Below are 17,400 nucleotides of genomic sequence, written 5' to 3' on the forward strand. Positions count from 1 at the left end.
AGAAAGACAACTCTGCCTTGTTTGAGGTAGCGACATCAGAAATAGAGGTCATTTTAAATTAAGATTCCATTTATAAATACTTTTAAGTATAGTACATACTGGAGTAATGTGTGTCATAGGTGGCTTTATAAATGCATCAGTAGAAGGTATTAGATAGTTATAAGCACCCTGGTGGACTCTAAAACAGTCTGACAATTAAGCATGTATTAACACATCTAATCATTCATTAACCTTCTGTAAACTATTTATAAATCAAACCTTTGTAGAAAATGTGATCAGAATAGAAAAGTGACTTCTGTGAGAAAGCAAAGGTGTTTCTATTAAATATGCCTCTTAAGAGCAAGGTTTTTTTATCTCCTTTATTAAAGAAGTTATCAATTTAGGACAGGATGATCTAGTGCTGTGACTTTTTTCTCTATGGAGGTTAACTGGAATTTGGAAACTCTTGACTAATCTACCTGATGAAAGGAAAACTGTCTGCTTTGAAAAACCATAATTCACTGTTAGATTTTTCCTTTAGTTGGGATTAGAATGAAATGAAATACTTGACCATGTAATAGTCAGTGACCTAAAATTAGGTCTCTCCTAATGAAGAGAACAGCCGATGTCTTAACTAGGTTATTGTGGAGGATTGTTACGTAATAGCTGAGTCTAAAAGAATTGTCAAATACCATATGAACGTGTGGCAACAAATCACTTAGGCAGGTTTAGGGTGTATTTGTGGTAACAAAAAAAGCATGAAAAGATTAGGGGTTTTTATTTACTGAGGATGCATTTATGTAGTAACTAATATTTCCCAAAAGGTTGTTATGAAAGTTTGTGAAGAAGTTTTGTTACCCATTGATTACAAAGTAATGTGAGACACAATGGATTATACTGACATGGCAGGCAAAGTATTGAATTGATATAAATCAGAATGGCCCTGTTCCTAATACACGTTTTCTGCTTCCATAAAGAGAAAGTATGAAAACATTCCTGTAGAAAATTCAAGCTCGTTAACTTGGAAAGGCTGGCAAAAGTAGTACCTTATAGGGCTAATGCTGCAAGTTGCTAAATGCCTCCTGCAAAATTCTGAGTGGTTTCACTTCATATTGACTTTAGATCAAGCCCTGTGACTTCATACAAGTTTTCAAATTGGTCTTCTCATGCAATCCTTTTTATTAATGGCGAGTGATGAATGCTCAACCATCTAGCACAGTCACGGAGCATATTGTAGTTGACATCTTAATTACAAACGAAAATTAAAGAAAAATACACCACACTATAGTCCCCAAAGACTGTAAAGTTAAGTCCAGTAAATTGGTTAGAATTGAATTGAGCTACAAAATTTGGATCCAGATTTTTTTGAATCCACCTTTCCAGACTTCACAAGATGCTCAGATCTGGGATTTTGGATCTGAATTCAGATTCTAAATCTCCCCAAAGTTTGGGGTGTCCTGCTCTGAAGTTTTGGTTTAGATATGGGCATGCAAACCTGGCTGTGCTGTGGCCTACAGAATAGACAAGGCTAGTCATGGGAGCTAGGCTAGGGGCCATAGAGAATGCACTGGATTCATCTTATCTTCCAGGCATCCTCCACCATGTTTTTTATGGAGCCTTTGCGGTACTTTGAAACTGGTAGAACACTTTGGCAGGGGGAGGCAGCCACTTGAACTCATGGGGGTGAATCCCCCATCAGGGTCGACTCAGTATTGTAACAGTATTACTATTATAAAATGGAATTTTCAAATTTATATAGCATTCAGACTCTTCTATTTACTAGTCATTATCAGGGATATGATACTGCTGAGGGCATTTTGTGCCAAACAATTAAAAATTCTGCACCAAAAACATAAAACATTCTGTGCACAATATTTTAAAATTCTTCAAGTTTTATTTGCTAATAATTAAATGCAGAGGCTCCAGCATGGCAGTGGAGAGCAAAGGCCGCTGGCTGCACGAAGATGGGAGATCATCTCGCAGCCTCCCCAGCACCCACCCCGGGGACACAGACTCAGTGGTGAGGCTGTGCCCAACACTGACACAGCACAAGGCCTGGGCCTGCCCCAAATACACCCTGGGGCCCTGGCCCTCTGCGCAAGGCGCACCAGGTGTGGGGCAGGCAGGCTCAATCAGGCAGGATCTAAGTGTGGAGCGGCTCAGTGTGGGGGGATGCCGCTGTGTAGCGAGAGGATTCTGTGGGACAGTCTGGATGCAGGCAGCTCAGTGGGGAATCTGGCTGTGGGGGGATCTTGATGCACAGAGGCTCATTGGGCGGGTTTCCAAGTGCAGGTGCAATGGGACTCTGCTGGGGCTTCCAGGAGAAAGTGGTTGGGGCTCAGTGGAGGGGTCTGGGTGTCTCAGCAGAGGAGTCTGGATGTGGAGGCTCAGGGGGGTGGGGCTCGTCAGGGTGGGGCTTTGAGTGCAGGGAGCTCAGTGGGGGGTGGTCTGGGTGCAGGGGGCTCCGGATGCAGGGTTGAGGTTCAGTGGGGTGGAGTTAAAGTTTGGAGGGCTAAGGGGGTTCTGGGTGTACGGAGTGAGGCTTGGCAGGGTATGGGAGGTCTGGATGCAAAGGGGTTGGGCGGATGGGGGAGCAGCTCCCTGTACAGTGATCCCTCCCCCTGCAGCTGAGGAGTAATGGGGGCAGGAAGCAGGGGAGGATGCTGAGCTTTCTGCAGCTGGGGGAGGTTTCTGGGGATGGGTCTGACACAGGCCTAGTTACTCCTTGCAGGGGAAGAGGAAGTCCCATCCCCACCTGACTCCACTCCAGCAGTGACTAGCAGCTGATCCTGGCTCAGGGTAGAAACCACTGGCTGGGGTGCCCTAAACTTGTGGTGATTTACCTCTCCGCCAGCTGCTCCGGGTGCCTTAAATGATGTACCTGCGCAGCTAGGGAGTGGTGTGTGACTGCTCTTTCAGCTTCCTTTTGCTTCCCTGTCAGAAAGTCATTCTTCTGCAGGGAAGCAAAGAAATTTGTGCGGGACGTGAATTCTGTGCACGTGCAGTGGCACAGAATTCCCTCAGCGGTAATATGATTGGGATCACTAACAGCTTGGAGGTAAGAAATATCTTTCAGATGTTGTTACAGATATGAAATGGCTTGAAGTTTGAAAGCTATTTCGTATCTGTGATAAATATTATTTAGTATTTTCACATTTGATAAATGTTTTAGGGGTGACTTGAGATTAAATACATTTGTTTTGGTAGAGATGAACAAGAAATCGACACCTTGAAGGAAGAACTGGACAGTCTGAACTCTCTGATTACTGATCTCCAAAAGGACATTGAAGGCAGTCGGAAAAGAGAATCTGAGCTGCTTGTATTCACTGAAAAGCTAACGAGTAAGAATGCACAGCTGCAGTCTGAAACCAACTTCTTACAGACCCAGCTCGATAAGCTTACCTACAGTGAAAGAGAGTTACAGAGTCAGCTGGAACATGTGAGACAGACTAAAGATGATCTGGTGAGTACAACATGCAGATGGATTTTGTACTAATAGGTTATCTGATCAGGGCTGGATTAATGCAAAGGCTCTAAGGTTTGTGCCAAGGCTCCAGCTCGTGCAGTGTCATCTTGAGTGCAGAATTTCAGCTTTCATTTAAAAAGTTAGTTGCTAGCCCTTGCAGTTGTGAATAAAAGCTTGGAAATGTGATCTGAATGTAACCAAAAACTTCTTCCTGAGCCTGTAGACTCCATAGAACCATAGCTTTGACATGTGAACTGTCCTATATGTGTCAGTGGAAGACCCAGTGCTCTGGGAGAGGGACCCTGTTGCTTCTCCTGTCTCTCTAGGAGGCAAGAGTTGACTTCAGCCTCCGTCATTTAGGTAGATGAAGGATGGGGTCTCAGCACAGAATTAGGGCAGTGGGGGTGGAGTCATAGCAGGAGGCCAATGTCATGGCATGCCTAGGGCCCTGGACTGCCTTAATTCGGTTTTATACCCAGCAGGATTTAACTCACATGTGAAACTGACTCTGCACATCATTCATGTTTAAAGAACTTGTTTGTTATATAGGAGACTAGAATTATTTTAGGCTGCTCCCATTGTCCAGAGGTACTCCTGTAATATTTAACAGTGTAATTTAAATAGGCCCACTCTGACTTCAATAGGACTACTCACTTGTGTAGGCATTTGCAGGATTGCAGCTTGATTTTGTGTATCAAGTGTGCCACAACTGGAGGTCCTTTCGTAAAATGACTTAAAATCAACCTGGAGCAGCCTTTGTGCTTGTATCTGTATGCTCCCATCAGTTGTAAGAATAATTTTGTGGCTATAATAAAAATTATTACTAATCGCCTCATCATGGTTCTGTTTTACTGTGTGCAGATATATTTTGAAAAGTTACAAACTGGATTATTTTTAGAGTTTAAATCTTATTCTGTACTGTGCTAAATTCTGGAATAAGTAGTACACCCTGTTTACTGCCTTGGGCTATCCCACACTGGTGGTATTTGGCTTAATTAATGGTTCATAAAATGATGTGAGATTCTCAGATGAAGGGCAGGTGCAAAGCGGTGGTGATGTTGACATTAAGCAGATGGTTATGCCTAGTGATTTTAGATGTTTTTTTTTTATTGTAAATTCAGGCAAACAAACTGCAAAAGGAGGAAGAGCTACATAAACATGAAGTCCAGACACTGCAGACAGACTTGGCTTCTCAACAGAAAGAACTAACAGCACTGAACACCCAAGTAGATGAATTAAAAGACGAGTTGGTTACTCAAAAGCGTAAACATGTGGCAAATCTTAAAGACCTCACCAAGCAACTTCAGCAAGGTGCAAACTCCCCCCCCGCCCTCCCCCGAATTAGTCTTGTGTCTACTAGAGTAGTTGTTCTCAACCAGGTGTCTGGGGGCCCCTTGGAGGGACCATGAGAAGGTTTCAGGGGTCCACCAACCAGGGCCAGTGTTAGACTCGCTGGAGCCCAGGGCAGAAAGCCGAAACACCACTTTATGGGGCTGGAGCCCAGGTCCCCGAGCCCTGCCACCCGGGTCTGAAGACAAAGCCTGAGCAACTTAGCTTCGCAGGGCCCCCTGTGGCATGCGACCCCAGGCAATTGTCTTGCTTGCTACCTCCGAATGCCAGCCCTGGCTTTTATATGCAGAAAACTAGTTGTTGTGGCACAGGTGGGCCGTAGAGTTCGTATAGCATGTTGGGGTGGGGGAGCTCAGAAAGAAAAAGATTGAGAACCCCTGCACTAGAGTGTACTAACATACTCCTCCTCACGCCCTGCATACACAGCTAGAGAAGGATTCCTGCCTGCATCCGTATATTCTGTTAGGGTGCAATCCTTGCAGGCCTTCTTTTTATCAAATCGGAGATCGAATCTCATAGGCAGCAAATTGCTTGCATGTTATGTGTGTGATTTTCAAATGCTGACTTGATTAAAATAGAAGTACTGGAAGGGATCTACACATTCTTGGTATTCAGCTAAAAGGATATTCTATGAATCAAATGGCATGGGACAACTGAGACTTCATCCATGGTAACCAGATACATGTGATTCCTTATCATTACACAGAAGGCTATTCAAGACACATCAGAAGCTTTCTAAATGCCAACTGTAGCCAGAATTATTGTTGGTGGCATTTGTAATTTAATTTTAAGGAAGTGCTTCATCTGTTTAAATATATATATATTCATACAGAGACTGATTATTAATTTTGTACTTTCAGGAAGTTAACATTAATAATTCAGAAGTGCATGTGCTCTGAATTTAGAGTGCAGTTTGGCTTAATGAGGTGTTTGGAATTTATGTGAAAACATAACTCTTATGTACTATTCATATATTGGGAGAGGAAGTTCTGTTTACCTTCTTATACAGGTATGAACACATGTGCTCATACTTCTTCTCCCAGCACTATTCAACATCTGGGCACAGCCACTGTAGTGGTAGCAGTCACGGAATAACTGATTTCCACAGAGCAGGGCTGTGTTATGTCATTCATTAGCTATTTAAATAGCATGCCATATCAATAATAAAGCATGGCTTAAATAGTAGTCTCAAGACAACCCAGTGCATGGAGTTACCTCTTCACTTGAGGACTGATCCAAAGCCCATGGATTTCAGTGGGCATTAGACCAAGCACTTAGTGATGTTCACATGGTTTGTTAGTCTGTAGTATTCTCACATGTATGATTTGGCAATTAAAGAAAATTGTCTCAGTTCCTGATGGATTGGGGTGGTGTGTATGTGCGGGTTCCATTTTCTTAGGATTTTTTTTTCATATTTTGGTAACCTTCCTCATGTTTTCTTGTTAGCACGAAGGAAATTGGATCAGATTGAAAATGGCGGCTGTGATAAAGAAGTTAGCAGTATGGGGAGTCGTTCCAGCTCATCAGGTAACGTAACAAATAACAGTTCTGCCTTTACTATTCAGTTTTAATAACTCAAACTTACTTTACTGCCACAGATTTAGGGTGTTTGTGTTTTAAATAGTTACTAGTTATTTCTGTAGGTTATGTACTTCTGAGCAATGCTTTTGTTAACACTTTCTCCTGTAGAACACCAAGACTTATGGAATATCATCAGTCTTGGTAGCGAAAGTCCTGGAGTCCGTTTTAGTTTGCTATCCCCCTTTTCTTTTTTAGTTTTGAGATACATAGACCTGATAATTGCAGTGTTTTCCCAGTAATCCTTAACTGAAAATCAATGTATGTATAACCGAGAAAAAGGAATATCTTTCTCATGTTGCAAAGTCTGGGGAATTCATTGAGGTTCAGGAACTTAATATAGATATAGGGGTCTCAGGCCTAATAATGGCACTTGTTAATATAATTGTAGCCATGTGTTCTTATTATAGACAGTCTAGCTTTTTTATTCCTATCTTTTTGAACTTGCTGCTTTTATGTTCAGAGGTACCTTAGATGACACTTAAATGTAGCCAAAGGCAAAGCAAAAATCAGTAGTTGTCTCCATTATTGTTTAATTAAATTGCACTAATTGACAGTTGGCACTGTGTAACTGGTAAATCAATGGGCATATTTACAGGCATCAGTGTGCTTGTCAAATTTATTCCTTTATTGTTCTACCATGAAGAAAAATGTTTTTTTTTCTGCTGTATCATTGGCATTTATTTACCTGATCGATATCACATAATTTTAAATTAGGTTAATTATATCAAAGTTGATGCACCTTTAGTCCATAAAGTTGTGTTTGAGATATGTAGCCCTTTCTTTTCTCTTCGTAATCCCTCTCCATCCCCATCACTTCCAGAGCTTCTCAGTCCTTCTCCTGCCATCAACCCTGCAGCACTCTTGTATTTAATAGTTTCACTGGTCTAGCTGTAGTTTTTTTGGTAAAAGTTTAACTATATTCGTGTAGAACATAATACAATTAAGTTGATCCAACTCTCTAGCGTGGGCAGTTATATCAGTATAAAGGTTCTTGTACAGAAATAGGCTATATACTGATGGAAGCACCTTTATTCCGTGATAGCTGTGTTTGCACTGAGGGGTTTACCATTGTCTGAACCTATATAGTGAAAATGGTACTGTAGTTATGTGCAGCTACTCCAGGAGTAGCTAAATGAGATCAATATTTTATGAAGAAAATTTTTGGGCACAGTCTGGAGCTATTGATTTTGTGATGAGATGGACTGGCGTACTTGGCAAGAAGTACTTTATTATAACATACACAGTTCTAAACAACGTCACTGTTTGGTAGGGTCCCTTAACGCACGAAGCAGCAACGAAGATCGCTCGCCTGAGAATACTGGATCTTCAGGAGCTGCCGATAGCTTCCCAGAAGTCGACAAGGCTGTCCTGATTGAGAGAATAGTAAGACTACAGAAGGCTCATGCTCGGAAAAATGAAAAGATGGAATTCATGGAGGATCACATTAAGCAACTGGTGGAGGAAATCCGGAAAAAAACCAAGTATGAATGATATTTGGATCACATAGTGTTGGCTCTCAATGACTGTCCTGCATTGGAACACTCTCTCTTACATAACACACACAATGTTAACTTGAGATAGAAAAATGTTAAATGATAAAACATCTGCAACCACAGCAGACCTCAGATTTTAATGTTCACCTTATTTTCTGTGAACAGTTACTAGACTATGCAGCACCAAATGGAAGGCCCTGGATCTGTGGCTTAGTCCCCTTTGCTCCTTGAACTTGTCAGGAGCTGTCAGTGCTGCAGGTTCTCACCCTGTCAACAGTGCCTCTGCTTTAACAGCGACTCCCTCTGGCTGTTTGAGGTTTGACATTGGTATAGAGAGTCAAGTTCTTCTCTCTCAAAAAAAATGTTGTTTGTGATGCATCGTTTCTATGCTGAGAGGTCCTCTGTTGATACAGAGTCTAGTATAATTCCTGATGGGAGCCTTTAGGTGCAACTATAATACAAATAATAAGTGATGATTGATGCCTACTGTAATAAAATATCTGAGCCAAAGCCTGTCCATCTTTAGTATACGATATAAGATTTCTCTTCTCCATGCTGTGCAGGCTATGGGATCTCCTGTCATTTAGCGTGCTGGCTAGGTTCCTGTCTAAGGTCTGCTCGTTCAGTATTGCCGGGGGTCATAAGGAAGAAGTTGGAGCATACTCTGTTTTGAAGGAATGTTGTTTGTATTAAATCTAACCAATACCACATGCAGTCCTCTATTATGGTGATGCCATCTCATGAGATGGTCTCTCATAAAAGATCGTGAGCTCCCTGGGGTGGGGACCCTCTGTAGTGCCAGTACAGTGCCTTGTAACACAGGGCCTTGATCCCTCACTGGGTTCCTTAGGAGCTACTACAACAGAAATGCTAAACAAGCTGTCTCATTCAGACTGTAACAAAGCCAAACAACTATTAATAACTTTGGCACTTCAAAAACATACTAAAAACAAGTAATGTGTTTGGTGTCTCATGTATAAAAACACAGGCTGTTCTGAAAAGCAGCTATGATTTAAAAGTGACTAATTAGAAAAAAAAAAAAAACCTTTCAGAAACCTAATGCAATTTTCTAACTCTCAGTAATTACTGCCTTTCATGTAAATTGAATCAGTGCAGATTCATTCTGAGCACGATGGACAGTGCTCACCCAATAAGCAGCTACTCGGTATTTTGTTTTATCCTCTCTGTTCAATGAGTGCCCCGAGGCCTTATTTACTGTACCCTATTTAAACCCTGCTCTGAGGACAGAATTGTTAATTTTCCTCATGAGCTTTTCTATGAGGCTCATCTCAACAGTAGCTGAATGCTTCATAAACCTCAAAAGTGTATTTTTACAATATCCCTGTGAGGAGAAGGGATATTATCCCTCTTTTACAGATGGAAATTGAGGCACAGAGTAAGGTTGAAAGTGTCTACCAGTCTAAGTGTCCAATTGGAAAAATCAGACCCTAGTGTTTGAGTACTTAGCATTATATAGCACTTCATACATTCAAAGCACAGCTACTAGTGACTTCAGTTGCAGCAGTGAGTGCTCAGCATTTCTGCAAATCAAATTCAACGGTCTGACATAAAGCATCCAGGAAATAAGGATCACACAATTAGTAATGGTCTGTGGAAAGTGTGATTAAGTGATTTGCCCACCATCACAAAAGAACTCAGTGGCAGAGGTAGGGATAGAATCCAGTTATCCAGGGATAGCATCCAGCTGCCTTACCTATGACACCATTCTTTATCTTCCTGTCATCCCTTGCCTCATTCACTGCTCACCTTCCAACTTCACGAGGTGAGACAGGGGTCTCCGTAATTACACAACTCTTATTCATCTCCAGAACATCCACCCTGTGCACGCCATGAGGCAGGGGACTATAGAAAAAAGTCGTATGTGATCATGTAATTAAAGACTACATTATAATGGCAGAAGGGGTTGAATTAAATTTGGACAGGCTTGCAACTTTTTGGGATCTGTGACTTGTACTTTTGAGTCACTCAGATGCTTTGCAAAATCCCACCTTTGAATATTTCTGCTAACAAAACTGACATTTTTTCTGGAAATGCTTTGGATTCTAGTCAGACTACATCATAAGGTTCTGTCTCCAAGAACTGTTACAGTTGCAATTCACATCCTTTTATTATTTATTTGCTTTTCTGTAGCATCTGGGTGTCCCACTCATGGACCGGGACCTCATTGTGCTAGGTGCTGTACAAATACAAAAAACAAAGATGGTCCCTTCCCTAAGGAGCTTAGTCCTTTGCTAAAGCGGTGGCCTTCAGTACCAGGGTTGGTTTTTGTCACTAAGTGTATTTTTGGGGTGAAATCCCAACCCCACTGAAGTCAGTAAAAGCTTTGCTTTTGACTTAAATGAGAGTTAAAGATTTCCAGGGTCCACCCAGAAGGAGAGACCAAGGGTGAAATCCTATTTTGGGTGATGATTGCTGTTAATATGTGAAAAAGGAGATGAATCTGTGTGTGGCAAGAAATGGCTTCAGCCATCTCCACGTCTGAATACACCCTTCTAAGCCTTGGAGCTTTTGTATCAGGTTTTTGCTCTTGACATCATGCATGTGAAGATCTGTTTTGTTGTAACCCAAATATAGTATATATACCTCCCGCAAAGAATCCTGAACCATAACTCAACACCTGAAGTTTCACTTGGATTTCTCTTTTTTCAGAATTATTCAGAGTTACATTTTGCGGGAAGAAGCTGGCACACTGTCCTCAGAAGCCTCGGACTTTAACAAAGTCCATTTGAGCAGGCGCGGTGGCATCATGGCATCCCTGTATACATCGCATCCCGCAGACAGTGGGCTCACATTAGAACTCTCTCTGGAGATAAACAGGAAGCTACAGGCTGTGCTAGAGGATACTTTATTAAAGAATATTACACTTAAAGTGAGTACCTATGGTAGCCTTTCATTCTATGAGTCAATTTTTTTTTGCTCTTCTCAAATAAATACTGCCCTGAACACACAACTACCAAAGAAGAGGTCTCTCTAGAGATCATCATTATGGTTTGTCTTGGAACATTGACAGTGAGAGAGAGCAAAAAATATGCTCAAAAGACACACGTTCTGATTTCTGTACAGGTTGGAATTTTGTGTGTGTGTGTTTCTTAAAATGGGGATGATTCTCCTACCACTAGGCTCATGATTAACAGTTAGTAAGGAATGTAACTCCTCACTTTAAAGTATCAGAGGGGTAGCCGTGTTAGTCTGGATCTGTAAAAGCAGCAAAGAGTCCTGTGGCACCTTATAGACTAACAGATGTATTGGAGCATAAGCTTTTGTGGGTGAATATCCACTTCGTCAGATGCATGTAGTGGAAATTTCCAGAGGCAGGTATAAATATGCAAGCGCTTAAAGTCATCCCGGTTAACGGTGTTACTTTGCTGATCAATTAGGAAACATGCTCTTTTAAAGTTGTGCAGTGGTCCCTTAACATTGTTTGGCAGCCACCTGCTTTGTCCACTGCTTGCAGAAGGAGCAGCCCATTGCAGCAAACTGGTGGGGGCTTGGAACCAGGGTGGACTGGCAGCCCCCCATCAGCTCCCAGCTCCCTTAAGTTCCCTGTGTGGCAGCCGCCCAGCAGGCTATCAGTTGTCGGCAGTTCAGCTGTCCCTCCTAGGGTGACCAGATGTCTTGACTTTATAGGGACAGTCCCGATTTTTGGGTCTTTTCTTATATAGGCTCCTATTACCCACCATCCCGTCCTGATTTTTCACACTTGCTGTCTGGTCACCCTAGTCCCTCCCCCCGACTGCCATGTCCTGCTCCTGCCCCTCTGCCTTGGAGCTGCTCCTGGGAGCCTCCTGCTTGCTATACAAGGGGGGTGGAAAAGAGGGGGCTAATGTCAGGGTGTTCCCCTGCACTCCACTTACCCCATCTCCATAGAGCAGGTGGGTGGACATGACAAGGCTCAGGACGGAGGGAGGCTTGCTGGCAGCAGCAGCTGTCTCAACTTGCTGATCTACTTAAAAGGGCAATGTACTTAAAGTGGGGACAGCATACTTAAAGGGGCAATGCACATCTCTGTCTGCCATGCTGCCTCCCCTCCCTCCATTTGTGCTGCCTTGTAGAGTGTGAGGCTACATTAACAATGTGTTAACCCTTGAGGGCTCAACTGAGTGCTAGTTCATCATTTAGCAGTAAGGCATTCCCTGGGAAATATCCCACCCTCTGACTTCACCACGTCAACCAAGCTTCACAATCATTGCTGTGTACAGTATTAAATTTTGTTTAAAACTTAATAGTCTTCTGTCTGGTGAAAAAAATTTCCTTGGAACCTAACATACCCCTCCCCCCAATTTACATTAATTCTTATGGGGAAACTGGATTTGCTTAACATCGTTTGGTTAAGGTTGCATTTTTCAGGAACTTTTGCATTTTTTTACTACAACGTTAAGCGAGGAGTTACTGTATAAGCTGCTCTCTGATTCCATGTCTATCTTTATATATTGATTAGTTTTGAACTGAAGCAGTATACCTTTTCAGCATGCTCAGTAGAATCCTAAAATCTATAAGAAAGATACTGTCCTTTAGAGCATCACATTCACTATTAATGTGGGGAGAGAAGGGTTGCTCCCCCACCTTTTCACTGCCAAGTAAGCATGCTATTTTCAGGTAGCAGTCCACTCATATTGATGGCAAGTGGTAATTTAAATTCAGTATTGTATGTTGCATCTACTGATGTTTTCCTCTTATTGTTCCCTTCTCTTTTGTTCAAAGGAAAATCTGCAGACACTAGGAACAGAAATAGAACGGCTTATTAAGCACCAGCATGAACTGGAACGGAGGATGAAGCAAGTGTAACAAACTATGGAACAGTCAGAACAAAGAAACAGGTGCTGCAGACTGTCATTTTGAAGTTTCTCCTGTAAACCGAGTGTCAACCAATGGCAGGGCCTAATCCTGCAAAACTTTAACCATACAAATTGTCCTTCTGGATGGGAGAGGCTCTGTAGGATCAGGTGTGAAGGGTGTTTTGCCTCAGCCATTGATGAACTTTACTATAGGCTACATTCTTAGAACTCTTCTCTGAAATTAAGGCATCCAGATGCTTTGCGGTGTGCACTACATGTAGAGTACATTTCAGTGAGATTTTAATTTCTGCACTGTGCAATTAAACAGCCTGCTAATGATAAAGCTTGCAGGGGAGAAAAATTGATTTGCTGTGGAACATATCCAGTGCTACTGAGCTTCCAGGGCTTTCAGAATCTTCTTCCCTACTCTGTAAGTGTTTGATATATTTAAGTTGATCAAGCAATTAACATATGCATGGGAAAGGGGCTTTATAATTAACTTTTGTAAAAATAATTAAGGACATGATGCATATTTTACCACTGGACAAAAGCTTAATGGCTTACCTAGAAACTGAATATGAACTGACTTTTTTTTGTGGGGGGTAGGTAAACTAGCAAGAAATTAGAATGAGAAACTTCTGCTGCTGATACTAGGCATTTTCAGCTATATCAGACTGTATCAACTCACCAAGTCTTTCATAAAATCCACATCTCTGGACATATGAATCTGAATAACTTTGAACTCAGGTAGATTTTGTAAAATAAATTTGATTTTCAATATAAATTAACACAACTTTTAACGTGTGTGAGTTAAGTTGTCCATTATTTATATACATACTCCCTTATTCCAAGACATTCCAATCTGTTAAAAAAACAAAACCCTCCCCCCATTATGTTTAGTCATCTTAATTGTAAGTATAGCCCAGCTAGTAAAACTGACCGTAAGGTATATTTAAACGGTGAATTGAAATTTATTGGTGGAACTGTAGAAGCTAAACAAACATCACACTCCACTTTACTAATGTGAATTAGTCTGTCAAAATGACTTAACTGTGACCATCATTTGAAATGTCAGGTGATATCTCCACCCTTCATTCAAAGTGATGGGGAAGTAACAAGAATGGTGTCACCTCGAGGCTGAGTCACAATATTTTCTACAGTGTAATATTAGAAAAAGGTAATAGATGGACTGGAATGGTTCCACTCCTACAGTAAATGCGTATTTTGTGGAATTAGTGCCCATGTAACTAAAATGCCTGAGTCAGACCAGTTCATCTTGTAAATATATTTAGGATTTATACTGTATTTATTAAATATTTGCACTTCCTATTCTCATGAAAAGTATTTAGTGCACATGTACACTCCACAATTTTAATATTACCCGTTTTAATTTGAAAGGCCACTTAAAAACCTTATTGCAGTGTTGTCTATTAATCTTTTAAATGTTTCTATATCCCCTCACCTCCTACCCCCTTACTTCATGTGCAAACCGAGCTGTAATCTGTAGACACAGGGTAAAAGTTACCAAGGGATCTAAGTTATGTAGGTGCCTATGTATTGTCAAAAGCCCTTAAATCACTTTAACCCTTCTGAAAGTTTTACCCATGAGTGCTTAACGTGGTCTATGAGAATAATTCTGATTGTCAGTGAGATTTATTCCTACATATAAAGTTAAGCAAGGTCTGTAAGTGTTTGTAGGATCAAGGCCTGGTCTGCTTAGAGTTCCTTATGAGTCCTGAATAACTGTCATCTTTACTTTTTTTTTATTGAGCATTTATTTGGAAGAAGGTAAAAACTATTGATTCAAAACTTGGGGCACATTTTCCCCAACTCCAACTGTGGCTCTCAACCTTAGTTTTTTTTTAAATACTTTTTTTCAAGATCTAAGAACAAATGAGGCCAGTGATGGAAAGCTTAGCCAGCCTGGATCAGGCTTACCTCTCCTTCATTAAGTGAGTAGGAAACTTTGTTAACCTCTGAAGGAGAAAATCCTACTTCCATTGATTTTAATGGGTGTTGTGCCAGTGAGTGAAATTCTGGCCCCTCTTGAAGTCAGTGGACTAGTAAGTGTGTCTGACTGAATTAGACCCCACGGCAGAACAAAGTTTTCAGGAACAATGGTCACATCTCCAAACAACGGTCACATCTCCAAACAACAACTAAGTTCTCATACCTACATGTACCAGATCTGTTTTCATGCTTTAAAAAAATAAACTGAATGTTTCCACTGTTTAATCTGAAACCAAGCTTGCTATTTGCTGGAGTATTTAATATTAATGTAACCTTTTAGTGTGGTGTTCTGCAGCTGTTTAATGTGAATGTAGTAAAGAAATGTGATGCAGATGGGATAAGTGCAATGATATTGTGGAAATTCTTACTGCTTTATGGCATTGTGTCATTCCAGCTCTTAAATGATTTTAGAGCACCCCGTTATCCTCTTGTCTTGCTGAAAGGTGCTGCTTCCTCTGTGTTAAACACTCACATTTACAGGGTTTTTTCCCTTGGTTGTATAAATTGTGTATGTAGTGGCCATGACATCCTAGTGTTCATTATATTCTAGTCAGATGTTTTGTAGAGGCTTTTTCTTTAAAGCCCCTGCCACAGCCGGAAATGGCACTCCAGTATTTACGTTAGTGCCTATACACATCTTTGCCATCATACTTTTGACATGATGCAGATTGTTTTAGGAATAATGTTAGTAGTTTTGCTTGACTGTACAGATGTCAATTTTCTCATATAGAAGATGATGCTGCGAATTAAGAGAAGCTTGTATTTTCCTCATGAAGATTCTTGTCTGACTCCTATGCTAGTGTTTTCATGGTATACTGCAAGGACTGGAATGATTTCTTTAGTGGAGGTAAAACATTTTTGTTAACAGCCTCTTTTCTAGGGGAATAGCTTTAAATCAAAGTGAAATCCAGCCCTCTATGGAATCAGCACAAGGCCTGTGCAACAATTGTATCCAGTTGATCCTTGTTTGGGGAACTGGAGTGTTGCATCAGCTTTGTGCTAGCCGCTGCAGTGATAAGTATCGTCCAGGCTCTCAAAGATGGAGGGAGTTTTTTTTTTAAATAAATTCAGTATGTTGAATTCTAGGAAGAATAGTAGGCTAGTGTTTTCAGAAGGAGAGACAGGCTGTTAGCTGCCTCAAGTTTCTTCTGAAAATACCCATCTAAACCTTTCGCCAGTTGCATGTATGGGCTGAAGTAGAATTTGCAGTGTTTTTTTTTTTGGTAACACATCCCACCATCCAGGTGGATTGTGGTTTCAGGTCCTAAAGAAAATTGCTTCTGGCTGCCTAGCTGTGGTGGTCTTTCCACACCATGGAAAATCCTATTCCAGATTAGGAAGTCAGGCCCATGTATCTGAATGGCACCCTCTATGCCAGACATCAGTTGTCCTTTCCCTTTTAAATCCACTTAAGTGTATGCAAGTTTTTTTTGTGAACAGACTTTTCTAGAAAACAATGGGATCTGGTTTGTTTTCCCAAAACATTTTCTGCTCTGCAGTTGCTTACTGATCTTTGCTCGTTGCTGGCAACATGCTGAAACAAGTGTAACTTTTGAAACTGGTTCAGCACGGCAGTAGAATTGCTGTGTTATCTAAAACTTTATACCCACTACTTACTTTGGGAGCAGCAAGGCAGTTCAGATGTACAGGCGTCTCCATAAACTGTCAATAGCAGCCAATACTTTTCACTTTTTTTTTTTTAAAACTATTGACACGACTGTGCTATTAACTATTAGTAACAGTAGGTGGCGTAAGAAATCAACCTTTTCATGCCCATCAAAAAGATAGCTGAAAATGTTGCCAAATAAAGAATTTTCAGTTATGATACAAAATGATCTAGTTACTAGATTCCCCCCAAGGGTTTTATTTACTTACCCATTCTCTGTTGATGGTGACAATGATGTTCAATCTTCCAATATGTACATATGTGTATTGACAAAGATACTTTGACTATTGATTTGATTGTTAATTTTGTAGATACATTTCTGTATAAAATGAAGTTTTTCAAGACATGACTATACATTATGTATATAGTGTACTTTGAAATAATAAACATGAAAATATCTGAATGCTTGTTTTCACATGTCACATCTGGGAAATACTTGGCATGAGGAAGGCTTAAGGCCCAGATTCTCAGAAAGGGGAGGCTCCCCAATTCCAATCTTTGCTTTTGTTGCATGTTTCTTTATAAGATGTGAAACTCTGACTAACATTTTGGTGATGGAACCTATGATGTGGATGAGAGTTCAAGTTGTGCAGGAGAATCTAAACATGGTTTTAAAATCAAGTGATTTTTGGATGTCTGAGACTCATATGCCCAGAGCACAGATATTTCCAATTACATCTTAATTTAAGGGTGTGGGGGAGTGTGTATTTGGAAGCTTGGACAGTTACATGGTTACAGAAGGCTGTATTTTGTACCTCCCTGCAGCACCTCTGGTATCCTTTTTATTTACACGTGGCTTATTAATATCACCTAGCTGTTATAGCTCCTATATTTCGGAGAGGCCATGCAATACCCCTTGCAAGAGGTAGCCCACATCCTGGGCCATGCCCAGTTCCTTTTCTCCAGAGTGGGAGTGTAAATCTGCCCAAAATGGGTAACTGATGACATGAGTTGAGAACAAAAGTGATGAATGACCCAAGGGCCATGGAAAGAAATTACTGAATTGCTGGGAGCCTAGGTAACAAGAGAATTGCTGATCTTTGAGTATAATTTGGATTG

At 41.0% G+C, this 17,400-nt stretch overlaps 1 protein-coding gene across 5 annotated transcripts in view; it reads left to right on the top strand.

The window, feature by feature from the left end:
* Positions 1 to 16,744, top strand: part of CCDC186 (coiled-coil domain containing 186) — a 55,835-nt gene extending 39,091 nt beyond the window's left edge. For all 5 annotated transcript variants that reach the window (XM_037903851.2, XM_043550979.1, XM_037903854.2 and 2 more), the window contains 6 exons: positions 3,187 to 3,442; positions 4,567 to 4,756; positions 6,242 to 6,322; positions 7,647 to 7,857; positions 10,540 to 10,759; positions 12,592 to 16,744. In XM_037903851.2, coding sequence (XP_037759779.1) covers positions 3,187 to 3,442; positions 4,567 to 4,756; positions 6,242 to 6,322; positions 7,647 to 7,857; positions 10,540 to 10,759; positions 12,592 to 12,675 — 1,042 coding nt within the window. In that variant the 3' untranslated portion in view covers positions 12,676 to 16,744. The remainder of the gene's footprint in view (positions 1 to 3,186; positions 3,443 to 4,566; positions 4,757 to 6,241; positions 6,323 to 7,646; positions 7,858 to 10,539; positions 10,760 to 12,591) is intronic.
* The last annotated feature ends 656 nt before the right edge of the window (positions 16,745 to 17,400 follow it).

This window comes from Chelonia mydas, chromosome 7 (assembly GCF_015237465.2).
Source record: "Chelonia mydas isolate rCheMyd1 chromosome 7, rCheMyd1.pri.v2, whole genome shotgun sequence".
Taxonomy (NCBI): Eukaryota; Metazoa; Chordata; order Testudines; family Cheloniidae; genus Chelonia; species Chelonia mydas.